The sequence below is a fragment of the Physeter macrocephalus genome, chromosome 13 (genome assembly GCF_002837175.3).
Source record: "Physeter macrocephalus isolate SW-GA chromosome 13, ASM283717v5, whole genome shotgun sequence".
NCBI lineage: Eukaryota > Metazoa > Chordata > Mammalia > Artiodactyla > Physeteridae > Physeter > Physeter macrocephalus.
In genome coordinates this window covers 474,825-495,701 of record NC_041226.1, presented here as the reverse complement: position 1 = coordinate 495,701, position 20,877 = coordinate 474,825, and the positions used below count along the sequence as shown (strand labels likewise).

Sequence of the window (20,877 nt, the reverse complement as noted above, 5' to 3'; positions counted from 1 at the left end):
TATTCTGTTAACCTTAAGTTGACTACATCATAAGCTTGATTGCAAACTCTTCATTCTTTGAAATTTCACAGTTTAAAAAAAACTTACACCAGTGTTTTTTAATATGTTCAGTGGTATTTAATATAGGTGTAATTAATGAAGGACAACAGATAGTTTCGACTTTACTTTTCTATTGAAAAACTATTTAGAAATGTTGCTACAGTTTAAAATTGAAATACTGCAAATTCTTAAAAACATTCGAATGTTTCAAAATCATTTTAGTGGTGGGTAAAATTTTATAGATAGCCAAGGAACTTTGAGAATAAACAAATTAGATATTTAAAAATATGACAGATTTATTGGCATTTCAAAAATAGATCATTTATTGTTTCACAAGTTTATTATGCTCTTAGAAAACTTAGATGATCAAATATTTTAATATTAAGATATTTTTAAGTAGTTACTTAAAGTATGTGTTGCATATTTGAAGCATCATAACATTAATTTGGCTGGAGCAGAGGTCTGCAAACTGTAGCCTGGAACCTCCTCCCATTTTCATACCACCCTACCACAGAGCCGAGAATGGTGTTTACATTTTTAAAGGTTGATGGACAAGGGGAAAAAAAAAAAAAAGACTACTAAACAGAGTATTTTTGACCCACAAAACCTAAAATACTCTTTGGCCCTTTATAGAAAAAGTTAGCTGAATCCTGGGCTGGAGTGTTGGTGACTTTTTTTTTTTTTTTTAATTAATACTCATGTTAGGCCACAAAGTTACTGTGTTCTTAATTTTCTGGAAAGGAATCATAGTATAGTAATGGAATTAAATATCTAGGGGAAAATATAGTCTTTGTTCTATTTTTAGTTTTTTTGAGATTAGAAATTATGAATAGACACAAGTTTTTCATCATTTTGGTATCAGTTTTATTTCGTTCCTAGCTCCATAATGCTTGTTAATATAAACTAATCAAGCACTAAAGAAATATTAACAAAAGCTCTATACTAGTCTTGACTGGTTTGTGTTAATAGAAGAAACATTGAGGCCATTGTTGCATTAGTTATTCTTCATTTACTTTGAAAACTGTCTTTGGGAAAAATTGTTAAACAATTTTAATGTTTGTTTTTGTTTTTAAAAGCTTTGAAATTAGGCCCTCTTATGTGCTTCTCTTTTCTCACTGTTCAGTATAAAGGGAGGAATCAAATGGTAAGTGTTCAGCTTGCCTGGGTAATAAAAGTCATGTAGGTTTACTTGGTTCGTTTTAAGATGCCACCTCACATTTTTATCTAATACTCCTTCTAGGAATATTCCAGCACAACTAATAGTATTTTAAATACTATTATTTAAAATAATAGTATTTAAAGGGCTTTGAAGTATAAAATAAATACTTATTTTGTCTTGAATAATATATGTATTTTTTAATGTAACAAAAGACGCATCTGGGACTTGCCTGGTGGTCCAGTGGTTAAGACTCCTCACTCCCAATGCAAGGGGCGCAGGTTTGAACCGTGGCCGGGGAACTAAGATCCCACGTGCTGCATAGCACGGCGCCTACGCTTCCCAAAAGAAAAGATGCGTCATGTCTGGTCATGGGTTTTTTTTGTGGTTTTTTTTGTTTGTTTTTTTTTTGTTAGCTTTCAAATTTATCGTAATATTATGACATACATGTGAATATATTTTTAAGAGTTTCAAGGATATGCCAGCTCTTCATCAGTTACAAGCTGTCATTTAAATTTCATACCTTATTCCTCCTAAGAGGAAGTCATGCTCTTTGGTAATAGATCTGGTAATTATAGATTAAACATGTTAGTTTTCACTCCTGTAGCATAACACATTTTTGACTCCCATAACAATGTATATATTTTTATTCTGTGCCTTAATTACATTTAGGTTTATCTTTACCATAGTGTATTTGAACCATTTTCTAGATAGTATTTACTAGGTTGAAATTTTCTACTTATCGCAATTTTACAGCTTTTGAACACATCACACAGGTTATTCTGTTACAGTAAGAATTTGTGAGACTGTTTATGATTGTCTTGTGACTTTTTAATATTAGGTTGTTTCACTTACTGTAGATTCAGTAGTTTAAACATTTAAGTACTGCTGTGTACTAGTCTTTATTTGTGGATACAGTTTGGTTTGGAGTAAAGGGGAGATTTTAATTAGAATATTTTTAAAATGCAGTTTCCTGGAGTAAACTTTGTTTTCTTGGAAAAATGAGTAAGTCATAAAATATCTAAATGTCATTCTGGCTTTAGTAGTTGCATCATGTAGTTATAAAAATACTTTGATTAGGAAAATTGGGGCAGTGCTTAGATTGGATGCTACTTTGTTTTTAAAACTTAAGAAGTTTCTTTATCTGGCCTGGTAAATATTAATGTTTGGTTTTTAGTGAAGAAGAGAATAGCCCTTCATATCTGTTTTAAGATATATACATGAATTGATATGGAATAACTTTTATTCCTGTTTGAGTAGGTGAGACTGGCCCTCGAGAAATGAACACGTGCATAAAGACCCGAATGTGTATTATATACCAAGGCAGTAATTTGACCCATGTTCCTTAGAGGTATTCCTTTGTAGCTCCTGGGATTATTGAACAGAGGCCACAGCAGATGTAGCCTGGCTAAGAGGGTAACACCTCTTCCACGGTAGTGTTTCAAGCTGTGCATATGCCATAAGCACTCGGGGAGCTTTCAAAAAATGTGGGTTCTCAGGTCTCCGTCCTACTTAATTGATTCATTTGTGATCCCAGTAGATTCTGATGGGTTGTCCATTGACAGTTTCGACTAAATACTGTAGTTTTCAATCTTTGCAGCACATCTGTGGAACGTAAAAGAGAAAAATGCCTGAGATCTAATCCAGTGCGTCTGGGTTGGAGCCATGGGATCTGCATTTTAAAAAGCTCTTCAGCTTGCTTATTTTCATTGGCAAAGATCGAAAACCACTGGCCATGTGCTGCAGTGAGACATATGTTGAGATGAGAATAGTAGTAGCAGTTGAATTTTTTATGGGACCTGTGGAGTTTTAAGGGAGAGCTCAGGGTCATTGGACATGGCAGACACAATTCACACAGTTAACAGTATAAATGGCACAGCGTTCTCTGTGAATCATGCTCTGTGGGATTTTGGTGTGGCAACTTAGTTGGGCTTTCATCCTATATATGGAAGGGAGTATTATCTCAAATGATACAATTAATTTTCAGTTTTTAAAATATTTCATCTGGACTGGAGGTCTACAGACTAGGGTAAGCCAGGCCAAATCTGAACACTGCCTGTTTTTTTCTGAACAGTTTTACTGGAACACCGCTGTATTTATGTTTTGTTTATGGCTGCTTTGCCCCAAAATGGCAGTGTTGACTAGTGGTGACATAACTCTGAGGCTGTGTCAAGACTGTATGGCCAGCAGAGCCTGGAATACTATCTGGCCCTTTCCCCAAAAAGTTTGCCGACCTCTGATCTCAGGCCAGTCTGAGAGTTGAGGGGGAATCTATGAAAAGTGGCTCATGTTAATAACCAAATTCATGAAGAGTTTGTGACTTAAAATGTAATTATATTAACTTATATGTTCTTTTTCAATGTTTTTAGAAGGTTTATTGAGCAGAGTGCCTCATATCCTAGAACCTTGGTTCTTGGTTCTGAAGAATCCAAATTAGTATTCAGAAGGTTCATTAGTAGTCATTGTTATAAATCAGAGCAGAAGTTATGGGAAGAGCTGCCACATTTGGCCTGTTGTTTAATTTTATGCCAGTCCCTTCCTGCTTCTTGAGTGGGTATTGTTTCTCTTATCATCATTCCTTGATTTAATTATAACTGAACCCCTCCCCCCATGTTCCCTGTACAAAACTCAGAACAGAATCTCTAGCCAGTAATGAACTTTCATTAATAGGTGCTGGCAAAGCCAACTGATTCCAGTTGTCACTTACTAATGAGGAGGTACAAATACGTTTTCTGAAATAGTTTGTGAGTTTTTGAGAGAAGCTGCCATTTTGTGGTTTTCACGTGGCCATCACTTCTCTTTTTCAGTAAATTATTTAGCTTTAACAAGTAATTTGGTTGTATTGAAGTAGAAGATTGCGTTATTTTGGAAGGCTAAATATCTGACACATTTGAACAAAGGACATATTTCACAAGGGGTTTCTATAGCCTCTTCATCATCCTATGGAAATAACTGAAGAATTATATGCCGTAGTGTTTGGAGTCAGATTTAGGTGTGGGAAGGTTATTACCTATTGCTGGTATAATGGCAGCCTGCTTCTGATGGTTTGGACATGATCGTAAAAATCAGAAGGGATAATAACAGTTATATTGCAGTGGCCTCGCATAGAATGCTCTAGTTGTGCCCAATTTTTTGTTATTAATATGTTTTCATTTATTTATTTACTAAAATAATTTGGTTTCCTACAGTGAGCGAAGAACTTTCCTGACTATTTAAGGATGGTATATAATTGGAACTTAGACTTTTATCGTCAAATGAAAACAAAGATACATGTTTATAATGTTAACATATACTCTAGGAAGTGATCCTTAGGATTTTGATGATTTGGGGCATTTGTGTTGAAGATACAATATCAATTTTAACCAGCTGTTGAAATCTGTGATCACTTCTCAAAAGGATTATTTAATAATTTTAATAATATCTAATTATTTGTAAGGAAAACTTTAAAATTTTCTTTTCTTTTTTAACATCTTTATTGGAGTATAATTGCTTTGCAATGGTGTGTTAGTTTTTGCTTTATAACAAAGTGAATCAGCTATACATATACATATATCCCCATATCTCCTCCCTCTTGCGTCTCCCTCCCACCCTGCCTATCCCACCCCTCTAGGTGGTTACAAAGCACTGAGCTGATCTCCCTGTGCTATGCGGCTGTTTCCCACTAGCTGTTTCACATTTGGTAGTGCATATATGTCCATGCCACACTCTCACTTCGTCCCGGCTTACCCTTCCCCCTCCCCGTGTCCTCAAGTCCATTCTCTACGTCTGCATCTTTATTCCTGTCCTGCCTGTAGGTTCTTCAGAACCATTTTCTTTTTTCTTTCTTAGATTCCATATATATGTGTCAGCATATGGTATTTATTTTTCTCTTTCTGACTTCACTCTGTATGACAGACTCTAGGTCCATCCACCTCATTACAAGTAACACAATTTCGTTTCTTTTTATGGCTGAGTAATATTCCATTGTATATATGTGCCACATCTTCTTTATCCATTCATCTGTCGATGGACACTTAGGTTGCTTCCATGTCCCGGCTATTGTAAATAGCGCTGCAATGAACATTGTGGTACCTGGCTCTTTTTGAATTATGGGTTTTCTGAGGGTATATCCCAGTAGTGGGATGGCTGGGTCGTATGGTAGTTCTCTTCTTAGTTTTTTAAGGAACCTCCATACTGTTTTCCATAGTGATTGTATCAATTTACATTCCCACCAACAGTGCAAGAGGGTTCCCTTTTCTCCACACCCTCTCCAGCATTTATCGTCTGTAGATTTTTTGATGATGGCCATTCTGACTCGTGTGAGGTGATACCCTCATTGTAGTTTTGATTTGCATTTCTCTAATGATTAGTGATGTTGAGCATCCTTTCATGTGTTTGTTGGCAATCTGTGTATCTTCTTTGGAGGGATGTCTATTTAGGTCTTCTGCCCATTCTTGGATTGGGTTGTTTGGTTTTTTGATATTGAGCTGCATGAGCTGCTTGTAAATTTTGGAGATTAATCCTTTGTCAGTTGTTTCGTTTGCAAATATTTTCTCCCATTCTGAGGGTTGTCTTTTTGTGTTGTTTATGGTTTCCTTTGCTGTGCAAAGCTTTTAGGTTTCATTAGGTCCCGTTTGTTTATTTTTGTTTCCATTTCTCCAGGAGGTGGGTCAGAAAAGATCTTGCTGTGATTTATGTCATAGAATGTTCTTCCTGTGTTTTCCTCTAAGAGTTTTATAGTGTCTGGCCTTACATTTAGGTCTTTAATGCATTTTGAGTTTATTTTTGTGTATGGTATTAGGGAGTGTTCTAATTTCATTCTTTTACATGTAGCTGTCTAGTTTTCCCAGCACCACTTATTGAAGAGGCTGTCTTTTCTCCATTGTATATCCTTGCCTCCTTTATCAAAGATAAGGTGACCATACGTGCGTGGGTTTCTCTGTGGTCTTTCTATCCTATTCCATTGATCTATATGTCTGTTTTTGTGCCAGTACCATACTGCCTTGATTGCTGTAGCCTTGTAGTATAGTCTGAAGTCTGGGAGCCTCATTCCTCCAGCTCCGTTTTTCTTTCACAAGATTGCTTTGGCTATTCGGGGTCTTTTGTGTTTCCATAAAAATTGTGAAATTTTTTGTTCTAGTTCTGTGAAAAATGCCATTGGTAGTTTGATAGGGATTGTATTGAATCCGAGGTTGCTTTGGGTAATATAGTCATTTTCACGGTGTTGAGTCTTCCAATCCAAGAACATGGTATATTTCTCCATCTGTTTATGTCATCTTTAATTTCTTTCATCAGTGTCTTGTAGTTTTCTGCATACAGGTCTTTTGTCTCTAGGTAGGTTTATTCCTAGGTATTTTATTCTTTTTGTTGCAGTGGTAAATGGGAGTATTTCCTTAATTTCTCTTTCAGATTTTTCATCATTAGTGTATAGGAATGCAAGAGATTTCTGTGCATTAATTTTGTATCCTGCTACTTTACCAGATTCATTGATTAGCTCTAGTAGTTTTCTGGTAGCATAAAATTTTCATCCAAAATCGGACAAGTGAATATGAGTAGTATGTAAAATTACTTTTTTTTTTTTTTTTTAACAGCAGGCATAAAATAAGCTGTCTCAGGCAAACCAGGATGTGTGTGTGGTCACCCTAATCATATGTTACGATTATGAGTAGCGTTTTCCCTCTCTGTTTTATCATTCATGTTTAGAAGTCTTTTGAATGAATCCAGATTGAAATGGTTATCATGTCCTTTATATTCTTTAACCACTTCGTCAGAGGACACTTGGTTGGACTTAATTATTTCTATGTCATATTAGATGTGACTCTAGGGTCTTCTTTGGCCTTACCTCCCATTAGAGTTACAGAAGGGCTCACATTCCACAAAAATTCCCATATCCCTTTTTCCCTCCTGGGGAGGTGTATACTCAGCACATACATAACTTTCCCTGACTACTCACCCCAGCTGTGATCCTATATCATTTTTAATATGATTCTTTTTTAGTACTTATATTGCCATCTAATTGTTTTCTCACAGTTGTCCAATATTTGAGCCCTCTTGAGTTTTTTGAGGTCAGGAATCTTGTATTTGTTATATTGTAGTTACTGAGATGTAAATTGGGAGAGTTAAATAGTTGTTTGATGTTTTCTTTTTCAAATGACGGCGTGCAGCTCAATCATACAGTTTTGAGGGTTCTTTATGAGCCACCAAACCTCAGTATTTTTATTTAATACTAACATTTCAGATGTTCAGCATCAGTGGTTTTGAAACATAGGTGGCATTGAAACGCACCTATTGATGTATTTTTGTAGAGTTCATAATGGAATCACATAGTAAAGAAAGATTAAATTTTAAATTTATTTATTTATTTATTTTTGGCTGCGTTGGGTCTTTGTTGCTGCGCGCGGGCTTTCTCTAGTTGCGGCGAGCGGGGGCTACTCTTCGTTGCGGTGCGCGGGCTTCTCATTGCGGTGGCTTCTCTTGTTGTGGAGCACGGGCTCTAGGCACGTGGGCTTCAGTAGTTGTGGCTCACGGGCTTCGTTGTTCAGCGGCATGTGGGATCTTCCCGAACCAGGGCTCGAACCTGGGACCCCTGAATTGGCAGGCGGATTCTTAACCACTGTGCCACCAGGGAAGCCCAGGAGTAAATTTTAAACAGTAAAATAACCATTTTTTGTGCTTGGTTTTCAGCACACGTAACTTTTTAGTATGCAGATTCCACTTGACTACTGTCCCTTCAAGATAGTTAGTCTTACACAAAGACTGGAGGTTCCCTTTAGTAGGAAAAATTTGTTCCCTGTTTTTCCTGTGTTCAAAACAGTCCTGAGCTTCATAGAGGATACAGAGGGGAATCAAGCCCAGGGTCACATCTCTGAGTATTTTAGAGTATTTTAGGGACCGGGGACCTATGTGGGGTAGGTTAAGAGACGCAGTTAAAAAGTTCTGAGAGTTTAGAGAAAATTGTATTCTGGAGAGTGAGTGTGTAGTCTCTGCACTCTTCTGGGGCTCTTTTGGGTGCATTTTAAAAACTGATGTCATTGGTTTATTATTCCACTGTGTTGTAAGTATACCTCTGTCTTTTCATTTAAGATGGTAAGTTCTTCTAATCTTACTTGGTTCAGAATGGTCAGATCTTTTAGGTAATGTTTACCTTTTTTAGAGGGGTTGGAGAAGAGGAGAGTCAAGATTGGCGAATACAAGTGAACTAAAGTGAACATGTTTCTTGAAATGTCCACTGCATGCAATGCAAACGATAGGAATTTTGTTCAGTTATTAAATAGCTTGAAATAATAACAGAAGATTCTAGGAAGACATAAAAACTTGTTAGTTCTGCTTTGTGATTTCTTGCTGTAATATTTAGAGCCCCCTACAGGAGTTATCCTACACGGTGATGATGTAAAAAAAAATTTTTTTTTAGGCCAATCAGTATCCCGTATATTTTGTACTTCATATTGAGGGCATGAAGCTCTGTAGTATCACCTGAAATGTCAGAATTTTTCTACCAAAGCAAACTAGATAAATGTGAATATCGACATCCATGTGTAATTATTAACTAACTGCTAGTGGCAGGGAGCAGAAAACTTGGGTTTGTAAGCATGCTCTCCTGATGAAATGCATTTACTTCTGTTTGAAATTTCAAGTAATTTAAAGTAAATGGGTGAGTTTGCCTCTTTGTCTTATGATATCCTCCACTACACTGTGCACCACGTTTCAAATCCTGTCTTTTCTGGTTATAAATTTGCCACTATTCTCATGATATATATAACGTCTTAATTTGACGTATTACTGCTTTTTCTAAATCCTGCTTTTAAACAATAGAAATGCTTGTATAGTAGTTTATCTTATAACTGTAAATTTTAAATAACTTTTTGAATTGTATTTAGTTATCATTTAAATATTTTAAATATTACTATATTTTGAATCTGTTGCTTTGAGTTATCTATTTAGAAACAATATATAATTTGTCAGGATTTCAAAGCTTCTGGTAGACTGCTAAGATAACTTGTTTTATGTCTAGTATCATGAATAGAAAAAGATACTCTCCTCTTTTAATTATGTACTTAATTCTTCATACATTGGAACACATGTGCTTTGTTTGCTTTCTTCTGTTGGTGGGACCGATTTGGAATTGCTTCTTATGCAGCTTATATTTGCTCTTTAATTTAATCTTTCATCCCTTGATCTGGCCAGTCATGATAGTTGTTTTGATTTTGATACGGAAATGTACTGGGTAAGAGGTTACAGGTAAAGAAATGCAAACCAGTCACCAGTATTGTATGTGCCTTGGTAAGATGTAATTAAAAGTATTATGTCTGTGTTGTAGTTGGTATTCAGATTGCTGATTTCTTTAAGAGTTTGGGATAAAATAACTAAATTTGAAGAATAATTATATATCTATTCCTAGTTAATTTCAGTTTTTAAAAGCAGCTTTTCAGAGGGAGTTTGCCATGACAGTTGAAAAGGATAAACTTGAAAATGTCCCTCAGGTATATAGATTAGAAATAAAATTCTAAGCTCAATATAAATTTGTTTAAAAAATTGATTTGTTTAAAATATTTATTCGCTTCTGTCTCTTGATGCATGCTAGATTATGTGTAGTTACATTTAATTCATCTTCAATTAGAAAGCCATCCTATGTTTTAAAAAGTAGCGATTAATATTGCTTACATGGTCAGTTGAATTAGACAGTGACCTCAGAACAATCTGTTTACAAAGTTTACCTGAACCAGCCTTTAAAAATACACTGTTGAGTGAATGTAGTTTAAGAAGCGCGACCCCATTCACCCCACATACGTACAGATTCCCTCTCGTCAGACTCCCACCAACATCAGATTCCCACGGTGTACAGGGTGCACTTGTGTCTGACACATCCTCATCACCAAAAGTTCATAGTTTACGTTCGGCGTTGCACATTCTCTGGGTTTTGACAAATGGAAAATGACACGTACCCACCATTCAGTCTCACACAGAGTAGTTTCACTGCCCTGAAAAGTCTCTGTGCTCCACCTGTTATTCCTCCCTCCCCATAATCCCTGGCAACCACGGATTCTTTTCCTGTCTCCATATTTTTGCCTTTTTCAGAATGTCGTACAGTTGGAATCATGATATGAAGTCTTTTCATATTGGCTTTTTAGTAATATGCATTTAAGTAAGGTCCCTCCTCTATGTTTTTTCATGGCTTGATAGCTCATTTCTTTTTAACATTGAATAATCCATTATCTGGATGTACCAGTTTGTTTATCCATTCACCAAATGAAGGACATCTTGGTTGTCAGTTATGAATAAAGTTGTTACAAATATCCATGTGTAGGTTTTCGTGTGGACATAAGTTTTCAGTGTCTGGGTAAATAACGAGGGGCGTGATTGCTGGATTATATGGTAAGAGTATGTTTAGTTTTGTAAGAAACTGTTAAATTGTCTTCCAAAGTGGGCATACCATTCTGCATTCCCACCAGCTGTGTATGAGAATTCCTGTTTCTTCACATCCTCACCAGCATTTCCTGTTGTCACCATTTTGGATTTTGGACACTCTAATAGATGTGTTGTGGTAACTCTTTAGTCTTAATTAGCAGTTCCCTAATAAAATGTGATGTAAAGTTTCACTTAAGCAGTCATAAACCTGAGGAACGTTTCCTCGATACGCATGGGGGCAGATATTTTGGAATGCAAATTGAAGGGAAAAACCCACTGTACATTGTATATTTTACAGATTGTCTTAAGTTACTTAAAATACCCCCCCCCCCCAAATATAGCAATGAGTGATATAATGTCTTGGAAAGTGTTGTTTTTTATTACTTGGATTAAAAATGTTAAGTCTTCCGCACTTTCTCTGTGGTTTGTTGGAGAGTTTGCATGCTGTTATTTGAGCTCTATTAATAGGAACATTTCTTGTTTCCCTTTTCAGTTTATTAGAAGATTACTTTCTTGATGCACACCTTTCCATAACTTAACACTTCTTAAAGGAGTGGATAATTTCTTGGCAAAATGGCCTACTTTTTTGTGATTTTATTTTTCTTTATACCTATTTTTTAAACATATTTTACATAATTGATTTTTGTTCCATTCTTTACTTGTAAATATGTTTGTTACCTAGTATTTCCAGATGCTGACAGTTTGTTTGTTTTCTCCAATGAAAGTTTGACTAGCTATCTAACAGTCTTACTATTCTTGTATGTAAACTTCTCTAGTGAAGGAAAAGCTATATTTCCAAGTGCTAAGAGTAATTTATTTTGGGGAAAAATTCTAGGAATATTTAATGATAAAAAGGTTGAATATTGTTACTTGCCAGAACTTATACGTTTCTCTAGAATTATATTTCTTTTAGATTTAAAAGTTTTATTTCAGCATTTTTATATCAGGATTTTTAGCATTTTCTTTATTAAGACATGGAACCTAAGTGGCACATTGTGATCCTTAGATAATCCTTAGAAGTTTCTTTAGAGACATAGATGAGAGAGGACTTTGTGAGTTAAAGAAGAGTGATGGTAGCTGTTAGGACTTAGACTGATCAGTGTGTGAGGTGAGCACGTTTTTTGTCCTTGACCGCAGAATGTTGTTCCAGTTGATAATCACATAGAGTCAATATTTGTTTCAATTAGATTACCTAAAAAACCCTAAAATATCTTCAAAAATCACAGATTGATATCCTACGTATTAAGTATTAAAGGAAAAAAATCAATATTACACATAAAATAATGTCAGGTTCTGCACATTGGGGTATACTGGTTTAGTTAATTTACATTAGTGCAAAATTTCTGCCACTTCACATTTTCATGAGTAAATATTGACTGGAATTTAAAAACAGTGGTTATCAAACTTTTTGGTTTCAAATCCTTTTTTAAAGCTATTAAAAATTATTGAAGACCCCAAAGAGCTTTATGTTTAGGTTATATCAATGTTTACCATGTAAGAAATTAAAAGGGAAATTTAAAAGAAAATGTGTTATAGTGGGAAGAGTGGCCTTATTTTTACATTTTTTTTTTTGAAATTTCTTTAATGCTCAACTTTGTGTAGTGGGAAGAGTGGTATTTTACTGCTTTTCAGTGTTTGGCTTTATAAGAAAATGGCTGGCTTCCCATATTTGCTTTTGCATTCCACCTATTGCAAAATGCTCTTTTGGTTAAAAATACGAAGAGAATCTGGTTTCACATGGATAAGTAAGTGGAGAGAGGTATATATATTTTAACCTTTTCAGATAATTGTGAATATTGTTGTTTGATACTGCAGTGAAACTTGACAAGCAGTATTTTTTTAAAAGTACTCTTTTGCATTAGAATCCATTGGTCTACCTTTGAGTGGATCTTTTACCTATGCATGAGTTTTGTAATGTCATGTACCAAGCTGAAAAATATTGACCAATTGAGTTACACAAATCATAAAAATGTTAATGTATTTTGTTTATACAAAGTTAAAAACAAATCACATTTCTTAATATCAGCCACTCATCAGAAATTACTGCCAGGTACACAAGTCACTAATCGGTTTGTCTGTCAAATGCTGTCTCAAGTAAAAATCTTGCTCCAAGAAAATGTGTCTTATTCAGCTTTCAACCCAATCATAAGAATAGTTTTTTTTTGAAATAACCACCATATTTCAGAATGCAGCAGAAATGCTTAATGTATATATCTGTTTTGTTGCATAGAATAGTAAAAAGACATGTACCTAAAGTTAGAGATTTAATAAAATTAATCATTTTTACTGTTTCATCCAGGTATTCATAGTTGAAATTATAATTATTATTTTTTAATATAAAAGAGTGTTTTAATTCTTGTCCTTATAAAGACAATCATGATTTGGAAATGAGACTGTACCAAACCATGGCCAAAGAAGAATTGTGCATTCTATGCCTTCTCTTTTGTCTGGTCACTCGGAAATATAATGTTATCAGCTATAATTGTTGTTGCTTGTCATCTCACATTATTTTTATCCACATACTCACCATAGTCTACCTTCCCGTCCACATAAATTCGAGACCCCTTTTTCACATACTGATATGCCACGTCTCTGAGGCCTAGTCAGAATACTGTAAGTCTATGCCGTGTTTTTGACTGACCTCACCCATTTGGTGTGCTTCATTTTCCCCTGATGGCCACATCTCATTTGCTGCCAGAGGAAATATTGTGACAGGGTTATTCCTTCCACCTGTCTCATGACAGGGTCCTGACCTACTCGACGAAGTAACTGAACACGAGTCAGAGATCTTTCGAGAACCAAACTGGTAGCTCTTTCAGACCCATGTCTTAGAAACTGATGAACTTCCTGTACTACAGTTCTTTGAGGACTTCCCTGGTGGTCTAGTTGTTAAGACTGTGCGCTTGTACTGCAGGGGGGCCTGGGTTCGATCCCTGGTCAGAAAGCTAAGATCCTGCATGCCGTGGCTCGGCCAAAAAGAAAAAAAAATAAAAATAAAATCCAGCTCTTTGAAACATGGTTTCTGTTTTCTTTTTAAAAATTATTTATTTATTTGTTTTAAAAATTTATTTTTTGGCTGTGTTGGGTCTTCGTTGCTGTGCGCGGGCTTTCTCTAGTTGCGTCAAGCAGGGGCTCCTCTTCGTTGGGGTGCACGGGCTTCTTCATTGCAGTGGCTTCTCTTGTTGTGGAGCACGGGCTCTAGGCGCATGGGCTCTAGGCGCATGGGCTTCAGTAGTTGCAGCACATGGACTCAGTAGTTGCGGCTTGTGGGCTCTTGAGCGCAGGCTCAGTAGTTGGGGCTCACTGGCTTAGTTGTTCTGTGGCATGTGGGATCTTCCCGGACCAGGACTCGAACCCGTGTCCCCCGCATTGGCAGGGGGATTCTTAACCACTGCGCCAGCAGGGAAGTTCTGTTTTATTTTCTTACAATTTAATCTTCAGTCTTTTCTGGATGCTCTGGCTGGGACAGCCATAATTGAAATCATTTAAGTGTGGCTGTATTGTAATGTCTAGAGTACAATGATTACTGGTAAAAATTGAATGCCAGAGCCTTGGTTTGTGCTGAAACACCAGGATTTTTGCCCATCATTGCTCTTGCACCATCCCTGCGAGTGTCTCAGTGAAAAGCCCAATTAGACCAGTGTTAGAACTGTGTTCTAATAAAGTAGTTTTGAGTTTGTGCACGTCTTGGATGTGTCTTGGGGACTCTCTTCACTCCAGGAACCACACCTTGAGAACAGCCTTTTTGTTGATGGAATGCTGCTTTGATATGTGGCTTTGGAATCAGTTGTACTTTACTTTCTTTTTTGGTAAATTTAGGCATATTTTCACTGACCAGCTTTCAAGAGTACATATGCAGAATTCTTTTTTTTTTCCATAAAATACAAATTAACATTTTATTATTCAATTTAAAGGCAGTGAAATATGAGAGAGGTTTCAGCTTCTTGGGAAATGCACTTGAACAAGAGAAGCAAAATGTGTCTAACTAGTAGACATGGGTTTTTTTTGGTTGGTTGTTTTTGTTTTTTAACATCTTTATTGGAGTATAATTGCTTTACAGTGCAGAATTCTTTTAATCAAAAGGCACAGCCTCTTATAAACATGGTAAGAATACATTAAAAATCTTGCCTTTTGTTAGTCTTGGAATTCTTGAAGAACGAAGGTGCCCTGTGAAGAAGAAAATTCTGTGAACTCTATTGGCAGAAGTTTATAGGTCAGCTCAACCACTTGCTACATGTATGACCCTGAGTAAGTTATTGAACAGGTCTATGACTAAGTTTTATGATCTCTAAAATAGGATAACAGTCGACCTTCATAGGGTTGCTATGAGGATTTATTGAATTAATTAAAATGGAGTGTTCATCATAGCTTTTATCATTTTATATTGCACTGCAGTCTTTTGAGATTTTTACATATACGTTGTTGCCTGTTAAAGCACAATAATTTTTGGTAAAGTAATAGAGCATCATTAAAATTTGTATTATAAAAATATCACACATGTACCAGTTCTAATTTAAAATATATTAGAAGAATTCGTAGGAGAAGTGAGGGCCTTATTTCTGTATTGCTATTGGGGTGGGTACATAGTTACAGTGCACTTATTCAAGTGATTCTCCTTATTGATATTTGATATATCAAGTTATAATGAGAAGTACTGTCTTAATTTCTGTTGATAACACTGCCCTTAAATATTACCTCTGCCTCTTGCATTTTACTAGAAGTATGTAGTAGCGGGTTTATAGAAAGGATAACCTTAAAATATGACTAGGAAGCTAGGGTGTTGGGGTATTTAAGGGGGATTTGAAAATTGAAGTCTCAAAGAGTGAGACTAATAATTACCCTCTGTTAGTGATTAGATATTGCCTTTCTAGTCTTTCATAGTTAAGACAAGTCAAAAAATATGTTACACCCTTGTCCCACAAAAATGTTGGGGCCATAAAATCCATGTATTTTACTCTCTGGTGCTGGAGTGCAAGCAGCTCTTCTTGAAGAGTATCTCATATAAATAGTACCTGGAAGATTTTGGATATGCCCAAACAGTCCACACTTTGTCAGTAGGCTCTGCTGATGAGGAAATGACAGCTTGATTTAATTTATTGATAATAGTGCTAAGTGTGATTAGAGAATAGTATTTTCCCTATAATTGCAAAATTATATGACTTCATCAGTATTCAGTTTTATAAAATAGCTTTTTTGCTGGTCAGTAATAGTATCCATTAATAGTCAAATGTTTTATGATGAAAGAAATTTATTTTTTGGAAAGTTAAAAGTTAGCTTTGGGAAAGCTTTGATATTTACGTTTTCTAGGCAATGAGAAATGTTTCTTAATGAAGCTGTTATGTGAGTGGTTTTTTTCTCGTATCATAGCTTCATTAAAGGCATCTCTTTTGAGGCATCTCTGTTAGGTTAGATGGGCAGTTGATTTGCTGCTTATTGGCATTTATCTATCATAGGCTTTTATTTCCTTTATTTCTAGCTTTATAGATGTTTTTCACTAGTATTTTAAAACCAACCCGTTTTAATAAGGCTGCTTTAAAAGTAGAAAAATGATGCTTTCTTTAGATTTTAGACATTGCTACTTTTGCCTCAATGTTTTTTATGATTGCTACATTTAACACAGTCGTCTGGTATTGCACAAGATCATTAAATAGTAGTGTAAATTTCCATTATGTTATGTTGGGTATTTTCACCTAGAGATTTCATTGAAGTTAATTCTATATAACTGTAGAAAATGGTTGTTGGTAAATGGGTTTTTAGGAAGTAGTTTCTATACTGAAACTTAAAACGTTTTGTACATTTGTATGGCCTTTTATGTCACAGGTAAACTCGAGAGCATTTTGTTTCAGAACTTTCCAACTGTGTAATAACACTTTGATTTCGGTTTCCAATAAAAATTCTTGTTCAAATAAAGGAAGCAATATTATGTTGAGCTTTCAATAATTGCTTGTGTGTAGTGGACGCTTTCATGGTATATCTGTAGGTCCTGGGTGAAATAATGCTTGAGTACCTGAATAAAAATGCAAAGGTGAATTATAATATTTCAAAAATGAAAATTGTCTATAACCTTATTTTTGGTTTAGTACCCCACAGCTGCTTGTGTTGTGTGTTTGAATACATTTGAATATGAAAGTGGTAACGGTCATTTCTGTTTTAAGACTTTAGAGACCTGGGATGGAAAAACAGTTAGTTGGTCCTGGTGGTTATTATTGTTAGATTTTTTTCTTCTCTTAGAATCTAGGCATGTGTGTATGATCTCTTGGAAGAATAACATTAAAAATATCCTGTAGTAGGTTTTTTGTATGACTCACTGGTAATATAGCAATATAAATTGGGTGCTCTAAGCACTTGCAGTATATTAATTAAGCCTGGGAGACTGAAGTTTCTTTTCAGTGTTCTTATTAAATAAATGATGTTGGAAATTTAAAAAAAATTTTAATGGAACATGATGTCGCAATTTATTCTTTTCTTTTTGATTTTAGATGGGAAATGTAAAGTCCTAAGATCGATAGGTTGACTGTGACAACTATGTTTACTTACAGAGAGAACAGGAAATGAGAATGGGTGATATGGGTCCCCGTGGAGCAATAAACATGGGAGGTAGGGATTTGAAGCAAAGCCTTCTGTCACTTACTTGTCATTTTTCAGGGAACTGTACATGCTATTTGTGGTATCTACATATCAGTAACAAACAAAAATTTGCAACCAGCATTTGTAAGTGGTGAAATTTCTTACATTTATTAAATGAGAAAAATAAATACCAGTATGTTAAAAATACACGCCTAGGAAGAACAGTTTTATTTTGTTTATTCTTAGGCTAAAAGATGTATTATGTTTTAATAGATACAATAAAAAGAAACCTGTAAACAGGTTTTGGTAAATGACCTGAAACTTGTTGAGTCATCACATGGTGTAATAAAGCTATGTTGTTGCATTTTTAAAAATCAGATTTCATGCCTTGAAATTGGCTTTTTTATCTTGGAATTTTGATAGTTCCTGAGTTGTAGTGTCTATGAACTTTTTGAGAGTATTCTGTTTCTATTTTAAGGTATTTTTTTGTGTAACTTTGAGGCTATTTTTATTCCTTTTACTGAATGTTTAACTTATTTTTCCCTAATCCACAGTATTGTGCACAGAACTGCACTGTTCGGAGACATCTATGACTTGTCAAGTAAATGAGATGTGTCTTGCATATTTAGGCTAATGTATATCTTTAGAGTTGGTGTGAAGTTTTTAAGAAAGTGCCTATATTAGCATCTTTAATATTGATTGCTTGTATAACCAGGTTGTCAGGGCAGCAATATCAAGTAAATAAGCTAAGGGAAAAATAAGTATGGGATGTTTTCATGTCTTACTAAGTTTGAACTGTCATACGTTTGAAAATCAGGTAAATAATAAAATTTTATATATTAATTTCACATTGTCCCACAGAAGCTTTATATAAAGTCAGACGTACCTATTGTTGTAAAGATTACATGACCTTCACGTTCCAGTGTGCATCACATGCACTCCCACTGAGGAAATCCAGATTGTACTTGGAATGTACATGTAGTGTGTGGAGTAAGACATCGTAAAGCCTCTGATATGTGGATCGAGCGTCTTCCATGACCAAGCACCCCTCCCCCATGCCAGTTCCTTTGCCATTGCAAGTTAGATAATCTAAATCATTTAACACAAGTGCTGTTTACTTCGTCACTTTTCTTATCCCCCAAAAAGTGGTTACTGAGCATCTCTGATATGCAAAGGAAGCACGGGACATAACCCTTAACCAAAAAAGCTTAATTGTGAAGTTAGTACAATGGATACATGAAAAAAGTTAGTGAACCAAGAGTACGTGAGAAGTTCTAAATTATGAAGCACAGTTGAGGGTCTAGTAATGTACAGGTAGTTCAGTATTTATGTCCTTTTCCAAGTAAATTGTGGGCCGGTGTATAATATAATCCAGTTGGATTTAAGGATTTTAAGTGTGTCATTAACATCAGAACCAAACTTGAAACATTTGTGATGTTTCAGAGGCCATGAAAACATTCTTTCTTACTTGATTAGCAACTTTATTAGAAGAAATGGGAGAATATACTTTTAGATTCCTTATTTAGTGAGGAATTTAAGAGAATTAAAAATTTTAATGGCATTTTATTCACCAGAGAACCATGTTTACATTTGAGCACTTAATTAGCTCCCCTAACATCCACTCCATTTAATTTTCTCCTCTTTACATTTTGTTCAAAGTGAGACTTTATCCTCATGATAGTTACGGATCCATGGAGCTGCAAGTCCTTATCGTGCAGTTGAATGTCACTGTTAAGTTGGTAAATTGTCATATCCCGTCAAGTTGCATGGATTAAAACATGACAGACTTTCTGGTCTGTTACCAGTGTGTACGAAGTGGAACATTGTTTATATAACTGCTTTTCAGGGGACCAGATAATTCTAACATTCCTTAGATCTTTAAATTTAGTCTAATTACAGCCATCTGGTAGAAGACATGATTACTAAAAATAAGAGTCTACCTCAACTAATGATAGTTTTAAATATTTTTCATTTATTTTATTTTACCCATACTTGTATAGTTATATTCGTATCTCATAAGTTAGGTGTGATAATTATGTTCTATTAAAAGAGAAAAAAAAAACAAAAAACCCTAATCCTTGATCTGTTCTTTGAAAGTTGAGGTAACATTCCTCCTGGATACTGTCTCTACCCTTCCTCATTTCACTTATGGGAGATGTTGTGGAAGTCTAGTAAAAAATTTTTATTTATAGCTATCTTAAGGGAATAGAAGTATTCTTGTGTAGTTAAAGTGTAGATTTACTAACAAGAACTTTTGGGCATTAAGGAACTACTTCCTTCCCTAGGAAGTGGCTGGGATCCTGGGGATTGGGTTCAGAAGGAGCAGGAGTCTGTTGCTAGGGGCCGGCAGGGAATCGGATTTCTTCCTCTCAGCTCCCTGGACTCAGTCCTGTGCAGCTTGAGCTGCATTGGGTACTGTGTAGAGTCGTGAGTTTGAATGAAAACCTCCACTCCTATTATAATGTGTTGTTGAGAAATTGAGTTCTGAAGGTCATGAAATTAACTAGATAATGAAATACTAGAAGAAAACTCAGAATCAGTCTTTGTCATGAATTTTTAATGATAAACAAGTATGAGTAGTTAAAAAAATTTTTAAGTTAAAGAGGATACCCAAAAATGTTGTATTTGAGGCCATTATAAATGTATTACAGCTTAAACATTATTGCAGTTAACATGAAGCAGGTGGATGGATGTCTTTTGATGAAAAAATCTGAAGTATCCGATTGTTCTCATTTCCAGAATTTCAGCATGTTGAAAAAATTCAAACAGCTGTATTAATATTTTATCTGTATTTGGTTGCAGTTGCTTTTAGAAATAAGTTTTGTCATGATGAATCATTTCAGTTTTTTTTTTGTTTCTATTGCATAGTTCTATATAAAGTTTAAAAAGAGTACCTCCTATAATTTTGGGAGATGTTCAGTAATTATATAAAAACCAAGAATTTATTTACAGTGAACTTTGTGTGTGTGTGTGTGTGTGTGTGTATGTATGAGGACATGGTTTCTGCCTTCACAATTTAATATAATTTACATGCTAGTATTTTTAGTCATGACTGTAAGAAAATAAAGTGGTTTCCTAAGTGCTAATCCTTTGCCGTTAATTTAAACTGGTAGAAAGTTGTCACCACTCGTAAGGGAGTATTTGGCTAAAAAGCAGACTACAGCAAATAATACTGATTTTTTAAAGAAAACTTTCAAGCTTTTATAGTCTCAAATGTGCTAAAAATAATTGATAGTTTTCTCATTTGTTTTATGTACATTTGTTTAGCAAATATAATGCTCTATCAGAGTAGATACTTGAGTATCCCATTCTCAAGGAAGTAAAATAATTTTGATAATAGTCTTGCTATATAGATTGCCTAAGTATTGTTAAATTTTAAATGTTTATCAACTAAGATAGGACAGCTCTAAGTATAGATTGTTTTACGTAGATGCGTTTAGCCCAGCACCTGCTGGTAACCAAGGTCCTCCTCCAATGATGGGTATGAATATGAACAACAGAGGAACTATACCTGGCCCACCAATGGGTCCTGGTCCTGCCATGGGGCCAGAAGGAGCTGCAAATATGGGAACTCCAATGATGCCAGATAATGGAGCAGTGGTAATGTATCATAAACATTATTGTGATTATATTCAATAATATATACTTCTGCCCCAAAGGTAACTTCACACTTAACATAATTTGGCATCATTTGTTTTGTCAGTAAAGATCGATATCCAGTGAAGAAAAGG

General features: G+C 35.2%; 1 protein-coding gene and 1 pseudogene across 1 annotated transcript in view; one reads left to right on the top strand and one right to left on the bottom strand.

Annotated features, from left to right (window-relative positions):
- PSPC1 (paraspeckle component 1) overlaps positions 1-20,877 on the top strand; it is a 61,853-nt gene that overhangs the window by 36,120 nt on the left and 4,856 nt on the right. Inside the window, exons 7-8 of the mRNA XM_024125836.2 lie at positions 17,119-17,176; positions 20,577-20,746. Coding sequence (XP_023981604.1) covers positions 17,119-17,176; positions 20,577-20,746 — 228 coding nt within the window. The remainder of the gene's footprint in view (positions 1-17,118; positions 17,177-20,576; positions 20,747-20,877) is intronic.
- LOC102990291 (single-stranded DNA-binding protein, mitochondrial-like) lies at positions 11,160-13,465 on the bottom strand (annotated as a pseudogene).